Source organism: Sapajus apella, unplaced genomic scaffold (genome assembly GCF_009761245.1).
Source record: "Sapajus apella isolate SASKATOON/1434 unplaced genomic scaffold, GSC_monkey_1.0 scaffold217, whole genome shotgun sequence".
Taxonomy (NCBI): Eukaryota; Metazoa; Chordata; class Mammalia; order Primates; family Cebidae; genus Sapajus; species Sapajus apella.
The window spans coordinates 390,207-402,291 of record NW_022437157.1 but is presented as its reverse complement, the minus strand read 5'-3'; the positions used below and the strand labels follow the sequence as shown (position 1 = coordinate 402,291).

The 12,085-nt window shown below is 47.0% G+C and overlaps 2 protein-coding genes across 4 annotated transcripts in view; one reads left to right on the top strand and one right to left on the bottom strand.

The window, feature by feature from the left end:
• ZFP57 (ZFP57 zinc finger protein) overlaps nt 1-5,127 on the top strand; it is a 27,530-nt gene extending 22,403 nt beyond the window's left edge. Inside the window, 4 exon segments of the mRNA XM_032270866.1 lie at nt 2,011-2,137; nt 2,590-2,691; nt 3,851-5,014; nt 5,017-5,127. Of these exon segments, the coding sequence (XP_032126757.1) occupies nt 2,011-2,137; nt 2,590-2,691; nt 3,851-5,014; nt 5,017-5,108 (1,485 nt within the window). The 3' untranslated portion in view covers nt 5,109-5,127.
• A 440-nt stretch (nt 5,128-5,567) lies between these two features.
• The window catches only part of MOG (myelin oligodendrocyte glycoprotein), a 16,976-nt gene continuing 10,458 nt past the window's right edge, over nt 5,568-12,085 (bottom strand). For 2 of the 3 annotated variants that reach the window (XM_032270836.1, XM_032270835.1), the window contains 5 exons: nt 11,107-11,127; nt 10,847-10,867; nt 7,166-7,282; nt 6,847-6,867; nt 5,568-6,405 (listed from right to left, as the gene is read on the bottom strand). In XM_032270836.1, the coding sequence (XP_032126727.1) occupies nt 6,392-6,405; nt 6,847-6,867; nt 7,166-7,282; nt 10,847-10,867; nt 11,107-11,127 (194 nt within the window). In that variant the 3' untranslated portion in view covers nt 5,568-6,391. The other variant, XM_032270834.1, reaches the window with a different exon arrangement.

Sequence of the window (12,085 nt, the reverse complement as noted above, 5' to 3'; positions counted from 1 at the left end):
AAAAAAAAAAAAAAAAAAAAAAAAAAAAACAGAGTCTCACTTTGTCGCCCAGGCTGGAGTGGCAGTGCTGCGATCTCGGCTCACTGCAACCTCCGCCTCCAGGGTTCAGATTTTCCTGCCTCAGCCTCCCAAGCTGCTGGGATTACAGATGTGCACCACTATGCCCGGCTATTTTCTTTCTTTCTTTTTTTTTTAATTTTTTTTTTTTGTAAAAATAAAGGTGGGGTTTCACCATGATGGCCAGGCTGGTCTTGAACTCCTGACCTCAGGTGATCCACCCACCTCGGTCTCCCAAAGTGCTAGGATTACAGGCGTGAGCCACAGCACCCGGCCTATTTTCTTTTTGTATTTTTAGTAGAGACAGGGTTTCACCATGTTGGCCAGGCTGGTCTCGAACTCCTGACTTCAGGTGATCCACCTATCTCAGCCTCCCAAAGGGCTGGGATTACAGGCATGAGCCATTGTGCCTGTCTTCTGGACTTTTCATTTAATATTTTTGAACCATGGTTGACCATGGGTAACTGAAACATTGGAAAGCAAAACCACGATAAGGGGGAGCTATTACAGGTATTGAAAATCCAGGTAACAATCTGTGTGTGTGTGTGTGTGTGTGTGTGTGTGTGTGTGTGTGTGTGTGTGTCTATTACTTTGGTTATGGAAGGGATCTTAGAGAGTGTCTCCTTTACTCTCACATTTCTGATGAAACCAAGTCAGAAATAATAAAAAGACTCACTCAAGGTGATCTGTGACAGATCCTGGCCTGGTTACCCCAGGTACATGATTTGTAGTGGTATTGACTCAAAGGTTTAGACATTAACTTTTGTAGATCAAGAGTGTCCACATGTCCTTAGAAAATTATTTAGCATCTGTGCTTTAGGTCCTTAAGATGGGGCCAGAAATTGTTACCTCATTGCTGAGAGCATTCAGTGGCACACAGCAGGGGTTTAATAACTGCTGGCATTCCCCGACCTGATAAAAAAAGCTGTTTCTTACCCTAACCTCTTGCTGATATGTTTTGTTTTTCTCTGACCTCAGGTTTCTAGAAGCAGGGTGGAACAGAGGGCAGACACCTAGCCCAGCCTGGAGTTACTAAACAGTGGCAGCTGGTGAGAGAAGGGTGGCCAGGGCCCTGAACTCTGTGGCCCTGGCTTTGAAGGAAGGAAGGTTTTCTCAATTGTGGAAGAAAAGAATTTGGACAGCAGAACAAAAAAGGAAGACAGCCTCTTGGAGCAGATGCATTTGTCACAGGAAGCCCCATCAAACCCTGGGGCCTTTGTTGGACCTCTCCATCTGCCCAGTTCCCGGGAGGTAGATAGCTCCAAGAAGAGGTCCAGTCAGCCCTGGGTGCCAGGCCAGGACTGGATAAAGCTAGAAAGAGACACCACAGAAGAGGAGGTGTTTGAACCAATCGAACCTGTACAGAAGACGCTCCCATGGGTGGGCGAGGTAGCCGCCACCCTGCAGGAAGCCATGAAGAGAGATTGCTGGTGGGAGGCATGGGTGAAGAAGGTGAGGACACTAAGCTAGAGAGAGGTGGGGTCCAGGTCCTGGACTCCAGGAGCTCTTTCATGCATGCTCCTGCCTGCGGGTTAAATGAAATCTGATTGTTCCAGGCTGAACGACATCCAGAAAACGGAGCTGCAAGACGTTTTCTCCATCTCCCGCACCACCCTGGCATCCTTCATGGAGCACTTTCTGAAATTTGTTAGGGTGGCAGCATTTTCTCCTTTGCTTTGCTTTCCTATTTATATTCTGTATATCCCCCCCGCCCACATCTTTCTCCCTTTCTCTTCATCTTTCCTTTCCTTTCTATACTACACAGTTACTGGCCTTGTGTCTGTCTTTTCATATTTCTCTCTTCCTCCCATGGGTTTATCTTTCTCTTAGTTTTTAATTCTCTGAATTTTGAGAATGGATGTTAATCTTGTACACACACACATGCGTACACACACACGCACACATACATGTATATATTGATATAAACTTCTTGAGCCTCTCCTGTTCTTCCAGAAGCCAGTCACCTTTGAGGATGTGGCAGTGAATTTCACCCAGGAAGAGTGGGACTGCCTAGATGCCAGCCAGAGGGTCCTTTACCAGGATGTTATGTCGGAAACCTTTAAGAACCTAGCATCTGTGGGTAAGAGGCTGGGCTTCCCTCAGTAAGCCCGCTGTTCTTAAAGGCCCTGGAACATCTGTTTTCCCTGGACAGGTAGATCAGCTCACAACTAGTTTCACTGACCCCTGGTTCTGTGCCTTCCAGGTTTGAAAGATCTGAGTCACTAAGCTCAGTGGTAAAGAGAAGAAATGATAGCCTACATGAAGGCAAAGATAACACTTGTAACATGATGATAGTGTTCTCAGAATATGCACATTTTTTCATTCATCCAACCAACCAATATTTACTAAGTCACTCCTGAGAACCAGGTACCTTGCTAGCAGCTGGCCTTTTGAATGTCTCCTTTCTGCATCTACATGTCCCAGGTTATGGTTCTTAAATAAAGGCTACAAGAGGTAGCCTGTTGTCCCCATCAGATGTGAAGGGGCCACACCTAGGACCAACTCAAACTTTTTCTCATTCCCACACATCAGCCAGAATGTTTCTGCATAAGCCAGAGCTAATCACCAAGCTTGAGCAACAAGAGAAACAGTGGAGAGTGTTTCTCCATCTCCCAAACACGGAAGGCCTTTCAGGTAAGAATTGTCAAGCAGAGACGAAGGTAAAAAGGGCCCAGGATAAACCTGGAAAGGATGGAGAGCTGATCGAGAGAATGAATGCTCTATATGCTCTCATAGTGTACCTCTTTCCAGCCCAGTCAGACTTGGAGTTGAAAGAGAGCTTAAGATCATAGGCTCAAGTCCCTTGACTTCAAGTTGAAGATCTAAGTCTTTCAGTATTAGTAAATATCTTCAGTTTCTAGAGATTGAGAGATAACATGAAGGTTGCTTATGTCCATGACGCTGCTCCGACTTAAATGTTCTTTCCAAGAGAAAAGAGAAGGGGATAAGCTTCATGCTGGGTTGGAGTAAAGGAGGCTTGTCCTTGGGAGTAAATAGTTTAGAGAGACATCAAGCCAGGCTGACCACACTTCCTGGTTTGCCAGGACATCCTGGTTTATACTCTCGTCCCAGCTTGATTATTAATGAGACCTCTTTTACCTTCAAGTGGCCCAGTGTTCATGATGTATTATATGTGGGTATCTATGGAGTGTCTATGGGAGTTTGAGCAATATTGAAGATGAGATAAGATAGATTTCAAGAAGTGTTGTTGTAAGTTAAAATTTACATTTCTGACACTGTTGAAAGATTTTCCAGTTAAATTTTTATTTGCTTTTAATTTGAAAAGCCATTTTTTTTTCTTATTTCTAGCCTATAAGGCCCAAGGGTGAGGATGAATATGTTGGGTGGGAGAGCAAGGGCAGAGGCAAGAAGTGTCTTTCTTGGGCTGGATGGAGGAGCTGTGTGGGAGTTTTTGTTGTTATTGTTGTTGTTGTTGTTGTTGTTTTTTGTTGTTGTTGTTTTGAGATGGAGTTTTACTCTTGTTTTCCATGCTGGAGTACAATGGTGTGATCTCAGCTCACTGCAACCTCTGCCGGCTGGGTTCAAGTGATTCTACTGCCTCAGTCTCCCTAGTAGTTGGGATTACAGACGGATGACATGACACCCAGGACATTTTTGTATTTTTAGTAGAGATGGGGTTTCACCATATTGGTCAGGCTGGTTTCGAACGCCTGACCTCAGGTTATGCCCACCTCAGCCTCCCAAAATGCTGGGATTACATTCATGAGCCACTGCGCCCAGTCTGTGTTGGAGTTCTTAAAGTGAATTTTGTGTTATTCTTCATTCACTACAGAAGGCAGGAAGAAAGAGCTTCAAGAACAAGATCCCAGTCTGAGAGATGAGGGGACCAGTGAGGACAAGGTCTTCCTTGCATGCAGAGGGGCCCTCTCTGCCCCAGCTGGGTCTATGGACAGGACCCGGGTGCTTCAAGCATCACGGGGTGGGCCACCTTTTTTTTGCCACACCTGTGGCAAGTGTTTCAGTAGGCGCTCCTACCTCTATAGCCACCAGTTTGTTCACAATCCCAAGCGGACTAATAGCTGCAGCCAGTGTGGGAAGCTGTTTCGGAGTCCCAAGTCCCTCAGCTATCACAGACGCATGCATCTTGGGGAGAGGCCCTTCTGTTGCACGCTCTGTGACAAGACCTACTGTGATGCTTCCGGACTAAGTCGTCACCGCCGCGTCCATCTGGGTTATCGGCCCCATTCATGTTCCGTGTGTGGCAAGAGCTTCCGCGACCAGTCTGAGCTCAAACGCCACCAGAGGGTACACCAAAACCAGGAGCCAGTGGATGGAAACCAAGAGTGTACTTTGAGGACTCCAGGCACCCCTGCTGAATTCCAGACACCCATCGCCAGAAGCCAGAGGTCCATCCAGGGGCTTGTGGATGTGGACCATGCACCAGGGCCCAGGTCCCAGGAATCCACATTTAGAACTGAGGGCCCTATGGTCCAGAACCAGCCATCTATGCTGAAGAACCAAGCGCCTGTGCCCAGAACCCAGGCACCAATCACTGGAACCCCCTGTCAGGATGACAGATCCAGTTCTCATCCAGTGAAGCCCTCAAGACTCCATGTCTTCTCTTGCTCCCATTGTCCTTTGACTTTTAGCAAGAAGTCCTCTCTCCACAGCCACCAGAAGACCCACCTCACAGAGCCACCCAACTATTGCTTCCATTGTGGCAAGTCTTCCAGCTCATTATCCAAGCTGGTCAGACACCAGCAGCAGACCCACTGGAAGCAGAAGAGCTACCGTTGCCCTATCTGCGACCTCTGCTTTAGGGAGAAAGAGGGCCTTATGGGTCACTGGAGGGGCTCTAAAGGCAAGGAACTGTGCCCGGACATTTACGGTGGCTACCGTAAATGCCGGGTGATCTTGGGCCAGTGGCTTGGCTTCTCTCATGATGCCCTCACTGTGGCTGGGGAGGAATGGAAGCATGGAGGTGATGGGTCTCCCCCAGGATCTATACCCCCAGGAGAAGAGGCTTAAGGGAGAGGGCATGCAAAGGAGACAAAACAAAGGAGGCAGTGAGCATCTTGAAACATAAATAAATGGCATTTCTGCCTGAGATCTTTGTATTTGGTTTTTCTGAGGACTGACCTCCAGGGTAAGATGGCTGGAGTAGAAAGAGAGAAGTGAGTGCATAAGGAAGGAAATGTATAAAAGAAAAAGGGTTAGAGTGTGCATATGAAAACTCGTGTTAGTATTATTATTTATTTTTATTTTTTTGAGACAGAGTCTCACTCTGTTGCTTGGGCTGGAGTACAGTGGTGTGATCTTCGCTGACTGCAACTCCCGCCTCCCAGGTTCAAGTGATCTCCTGCCTCAGCCTCCCCCAAGTAGCTGGGATTATAGGCACCTGCCACTACACTCAGCTAATTTTTTGTATTTTTAGTAGAGATGAGGTTTCACTATGTTGGCCAGGATGGTCTCAAACTCCTGATGTCGTGATTTGTCCACCTTGGCCTTCCAAAGTGCTGGGATTACAGGCATGAGCCACTGTGCCTGGCCAAAACTTGTATTATTATTATTAATTAGCACCTAGCTTATTTTTGTCTGATAGACCATCCAGTAGTAGTTGTTGAATAAACAGTGGATACTCTGATAGGTATGAAGATGGGAGAAAAAGGATAAGAGGAGGGGAAGATTCTGAGAGACCTGTGGAAGATATATAAGTAAAACATTCTAAAGCAGGCATGTTGCCTAGATTTCAACTCTTGTTCCCCAAGTCCCTAGTACGCTACCAAGACAAGGTGGATCTCTGGCAATTATTCTGTAGGTTTCTCCCAATCTCCAGGTTTGGGTTGGGGCTGCCCATATCCTCATTCTGCAGCTCACTCAGCTCTCTTTAACGTTCTGAACTCTTCCTCTTCCTTCCCTTCACATGCATCTCAGTTCTGCGCAATCAGGGCTGGAGTCTCGGAGGAAACAACCACCATTTGCAAAGTTATCATACTGTAATTTTCAGTGAGGAGGTTTCTGGCCTCCAGTTTGTGACAAAGACCATCCTATCTGTGTTGCTTTCCAGCAAAGATGTCCTCTGATGGAGAGAGGAGCACCTGCCTGTCCTTAGCCAGAGAGGGCTTCCAGGTGGAGGACTGGAGAGAGAAATGGAAAGATTGGTAATAAAAATGGGAAAAAGAAGGAAGAGAAAAGGTAGATGACAGAAGGGAAATCAATTCTACTTGGAATTCAGAGTGTTCTGGAAGTGCAAATTGGAATGTCCCCATAGCAAAGATGCCAGTGAGTGTGCAACTTGATGGATGAGACATCCCCAAGGACCAATCCCTGGGCAACCAGGCTCTCCTCCACCCCTGCCAAGATGCGACATCATTCAGAAGGGATTTCCTAGAAGAAGGAGAAAATAACTTGAAAAATCGATGTCAGTACTTTGTATCATAAAACCATTGAACTAGGGAGAAGAAAAGCCCTTGGGGTTATTTTGTCTCCATGCCCGCCTCAATGGTTGGTCTTAGAGGTGAGGCACTGGGCAGTTGCTGTGGAATGGGCAATGAGAACAGCTAGGGTGGGATTCCTGCTTAGGAGCAGTGAGGGAGGAACAGATCAGGCAGTAGTGCCTCCAGCTTCTCTGTCAGCTGTACATGTGTCTAACAACTGGCCTCTTTCCCCTCTACCTCCCAGGAGGAGTTCTCCCTCCCTCCAGGCTCTCCAGCTCCTCCTTTCCTCTGGGTCTGTGATTCCTCAACAGTCCCCCTTTTCCTCTTGTTGCTTCTGTCCCTCTTTCCTGGCTTTTAATTTTCTGATTATAAGAGAGAGAAGAAAACTTACTTAGCTCTTCAATGAATTGCCCTGAAAACAAAGAGAAACAAATAACGTGATCAATGGAAAATGACTAGCACCTTCCCCACATCCTCCCTGTGGACATTTGGAGTGACCCACACCCCTTTCCACTGGGGGACCCCACAGATTTAGTAAGTGGTTCTCTTCACAGTTTTTCAGAAGAACCTGGGGTTAGGCATGGGGAGAGAGGAGTAAGGAAATCCCAGCTTCCCTAATCTTGAGCCCTGGTTCCATTCTCTGTTTCCCATTCAGAGCTGACTTGGTCCCCCACTATTTGGTGGTCTTGCCTGCTGCCCAGCCACTGCACCTGCTAGTCTTCTATGTAGCCAGTTGTAACAGATGATCAAGGCGACCAGGGGTCCAAGAACTGGCACAATTACAAACAGGGTTATCTTCCAGCAGGGCACCCTCAGAAAGTGGGGATCTGAATTAATCACCAAAACAAACAAGGTTAACATATGTTCCCCCTCATGCCCCAACCACCTTTCTTTTTTGGTTCCTTAACTTGGGGTCCTAGAACACCAAAGGTCTCTGGGGACAGAACTCAGAGAGTCCATGAAGTTGGATGAGAAAAGTACTGCTTCCTTATTTTCATTAGCTGGATTCAACATTTTCTTTCATTAAAAATGTAACAGCTGGCCAGGTGCAGTGGCTCACGCCTGTAATTCCAGCACTTTGGGAGGCCAAGATGGGTGGATCACAAGGTCAGGAATTCAAGACCAGCCTGGCCAAGATGGCAAAACCCCATCTCTACTAAAAATATGAAAAAATTAGCCGGTCATGGTGGTGGGCGCCTGTAACCCCAGCTACTCAGGAGGCTGAGGCAGATAATTGCTTGAACCTGGGAGGCAGAGGCTGCAGTGAGCTGAGATCATGCCATTGCAGTCCAGCCTGGGTGACAAGAGTGAGACTCCATCTTAAAAAAAAAAAAAAAGAGCTGGGTGTGGTGGCTCACGCTTATAATCCAAGCACTTTGGAGGCCAAGGCAGGCTGATCACCTGAGGTTGGGAGTTCAAGACCAGCCTGACCAACATGGTGAAACCTAGTCTTAAAAAAAAAAAAACAAAAAAGAGTAACAACTAATCACAGTATCAGCAGTACCTGTGACTTAATTACCAATGGAAGCCATAGATATTTTCATTTCCATCAGAGTTGTTGCAGAAATCTCGAAATACTGTTTATGTTTTTCCATATTTTGAAATTACAGGTTATTAGGCTGGGCCCCGTGGCCCACACCTGTAATCCCAGCACTTTGGGAGGTCAAGGTGAGTGGATCACCTGAGTCAGGGGTTCGAGACCAGCCTGGCCAACATGGTGAAACCCCATCTCTACTAAGATTACAAAAATTAGTTGGGCGTGGTAGCATGCGCCTGTAGTTCCAGCTACTTGGGAGGCTGGGGCAGGAGAATCGCTTAAACCTGGGAGGCAGAGGTTTGCTGTGGGCCAAGATCATGCCATTGCACTCCAGCCTGGGCAACAAGAGCAAAACTCTGCCTCAAGAAAAAAAAAAAGAAAAAAAGAAAAAAAATTGTTACTATGTTACAAATGTTTCATAATTATGTTAATAACTATATTTCAACACAATGATTGTTTTTTGCAATCCTGTGTGTTCTAGTTTATGTGTATATTTTAAACATTATTCTGGAAAGGGGTCCATTAGACTTCACCAGAGTGCCAGAGAGATTCATGGTACAAAAAAAGAGTTAAGTCTTTTCATAGTCAAGTCCTACAAAATGAAGATACTATTCCTCCTCTCCGGGTGTGTAAAGATGTGTGTGCGAGCCAGGCGCGGTGGCTCACGCCTGTAATCCCAGCACTTTGGGAGGCCAAGGTGGGTGGATCACGAGGTCAAGAGATAAGACCATCCTGGTCAACAAGGTGAAACCCATCTCTACTAAAAATACAAAAAATCAGCTGGGCATGGTGGCCCGTGCCTGTAATCCCAGCTACTCGGGAGGCTGAGGCAGGAAAATTGCCTGAACCCAGGAGGCGGAGGTTACAGTGAGCTGGGATCGCACCATTGCACTCCAGCCTGGGTAACGAGCGAAACTCCGTCTCAAAAAAAAAAAAAAAATGTTTGTGTGTGTGGTCACACACTGGTCTAATTTCATACATCATAGGAGAGAACTCTGTGCCAGGTGACAAGAGTCAAGTCACCTACAGGCTCGGGAGGAGGGACAGTGAAGGAAGTTTGCTCAGAGAAGGTACCATCTGCCTAATAACACCTTATAGTTTATGCAACATTTATTTAACAAATATTTGGGTGCTCTTCTGTGGTAGGCATTTTCCTTAGGCATTGGACAATCTGCAGTGAACAAAAAGGGCAGAAACCATGTCCTTGAGGGGTCAATTCCTAGTGGGGCTCGGTGGCTTCCCTATTCCTCCATGAAGCCTTCTCTGATTAGTCATGTTATGTACTCATGGAAACATCCTGTAATGTAAGTACAGGTGATGGCTGGGCATGGTGGCTCACACCTGTAATCCCAGCACTTTGGTAGGCCAAGGCGGGCAGGTCACCTGAGGTTGGGAGTTCAAGACCAGCCTGACCAACATGGAGAAACCCCATTTATACTAAAAATACAAAATCAGCCAAGTGTGGTGGCACATGCCTGTAATCCCAGCTACTTAGGAGGCTAAGGCAGGAGAATTGATTGAACCTGGGAGGTGGGGGTTGTAGTGAGCCAAGATCGTGCCATTGCACTCCAACCTGAGCAACAGAAGCAACTCCGTCTCAAAAAAAAAACAAAAAGTGGGAGGGGGGGCCAGGCGTGTTGGTGCACGTTTGTAATCCCAGCACTTTGGGAGGCCAAGACGGGCGGATTTTGTAAGGTCAGGAGTTTGAGACCAACCTGGCCAATATGTTGAAACCCTGTCTCTAGTAAAAATACAAAAATTAGCAGGGTGTGGAGGCGGGCGCCTGTAATCCCAGCTACTTGGGGGAAGTTGAGGCGAAGAATTGCCTGAACCCAGGAGGGGGAAGTTGCAGTGAGCCGAGATGGTGCCACTACAGCCTGGGTGACAGAGCAAAACTCCATCTCAAAAAAAAAAAAAAAATTACTACGAGAGAGATGGTTCCATCATATTGGCCAGGTTTTTTTTGAGATGGAGTTTCGCTCTTGTTACCCAGGCTGGAGTGCAATGGCGCGATCTCGGCTCACCGCAACCTCCGCCTCCTGGGTTCAGGCAATTCTCCTGCCTCAGCCTCCTGAGTAGCTGGGATTACAGGCACGCACCACCATGCCCAGCTAATTTTTTGTATTTTTAGTAGAGACGGGGTTTCACCATGTTGACCAGGATGGTCTCGATCTCTTGACCTTATGATCCACCCGCCTCGGCCTCCCAAAGTGCTGGGTTTACAGGCTTGAGCCACCGCGCCCGGCCTAGTTGTGTCTTATTTTCTGTTTATGTTTCACCTCCCCAACCAGACATCGGTTTATCTGTAAACGATCTATTTACCTCTGTTTTGTAATTACTGAAATGAGAAATAATGTGCATAAGGAGTCAGCAGAATAAGAAAACATTTTTGTAAAGCAGTTAGGATAACGCCTGGTGCATAAAAACAGTACGTGAGCCGGGCGCGGTGGCTCAAGCCTGTAAACCCAGCACTTTGGGAGGCCCAGGCGGGTGGATCACGAGGTCAAGAGATCGAGACCATCCTGGTCAACATGGTGAAACCCCGTCTCTACTAAAAATACAAAAAATTAGCTGGGCATGGTGGTGCGTGCCTGTAATCCCGGCTACTCAGGAGGCTGAGGCAGGAGAACTGCCTGAACCCAGGAGGCGGAGGTTGCGGTGAGCCGAGATCGCGCCATTGCACTCCAGCCTGGGAAAAAAGGGGAAACCCCGGCCCCCCAAAAAAAAAAAAAGAAAAGAAAAAAAAGAGAGAAAGGGACCCAACCAAGACCCAGGTGTATTTGTTCCCCCAGGTGACTGGAACTGGAATGAAATACCGAGTTGACCTGGGAGGGCCTGGATATGCCAAACTTACCAAAAGTCCGGTGGAGATTCTCTGAAAGAGAAACAAATGGAAATGGATTTAGTCGGGCATTCAAAAAGGATCCTTTATCCTGAGTCTTTGTTATTTAATTACTTAAAACTTGTTCTCGGCATGACACACCCACCATAGAGAAAGGGAAACTGAGGGAAGAACAGGGTCTCGAGAGGCAGAGACAGTGTGAGAACGTGACCATTTCCGTTATGCCAAAAAACAAAACACAAGAATTGGGGAAAAGGATGAATGGAACTCACCTATCTCTGCTCGAAGTTTTCCTAAAATAGAAAAAGGCAACATTTTAGTTCCTACCTGCTCTGGCTCTTGGTGGGGACCCTCCCAACCCCAGCGCCTGGGCCCCTCTTGCAGGCTATTTCTCTGCAGCGCGAAAGCAACCTTAAAGAGCGTGAGAAGGGCACTGGATTTGAAGCCAAGGGTTGCAGCTCTTTCTCCAGCTAGAGTCTAGATTCAATAGGGGAATAAAGAATGTGAGCAATTTCCCAAACCAACACAAGGATCTACTACCTCCCAGCTGCTCTTCACACCTTTTGTTGGATTCTCAGTTCACGGTGCTGCTCCAGCCCACTGGGTTGCTACTTTGTGGATCTAAAGCCACTTCCCATCTGAATGAGGAAGGAGGAGCTGAACACTTAGTGAGTAGCTAGCTACTTTGTGACTGGATTTGTAGCAGGCACTTGACATGACTTTAATCCTTTTTACAATTTAGGAGAGAGGATGTGTTCTCTATTTGGCAGACAAAGCAACTGAGGCTTGGAGAATCTAAGAATTTTGCCATAGTGTGGCAAAAGTCCGAGAGTTGAATTCCGGAATGGAGTTCAAACCCAGGCTGCCTAACTCTAACATTCAGATTGTTTCTGCTCAGCCACGTGGGTCGAAGGCCTTTTTCATGTGGAAGAAATAGACAAACAAGCATCTGGGATGAATTCAAGGAGAGAGAAAGGACGCCGTTGTTGATCTCACCAATACCCACCCCCCCCCCCCCAGAAACATTCCCCATACCCTCCTTGCTACTTTCTCCTCTCCTCTTAGTAACAAATGGGAGGTGGTGGGCGGGGAGGAGTGAAGACTCTTTCTGCTTTGGCACTGGGGGGACACTTGGTAGGGAGAGAAGGTTCAGACTGAAAGCTCTAGGCACAAAAGAGGAACTTCATCAACAGCTGAACCTGAATCCTCAGTGCTGAATGGAGAAGGAGGAAACAATTTTCAACGACTACT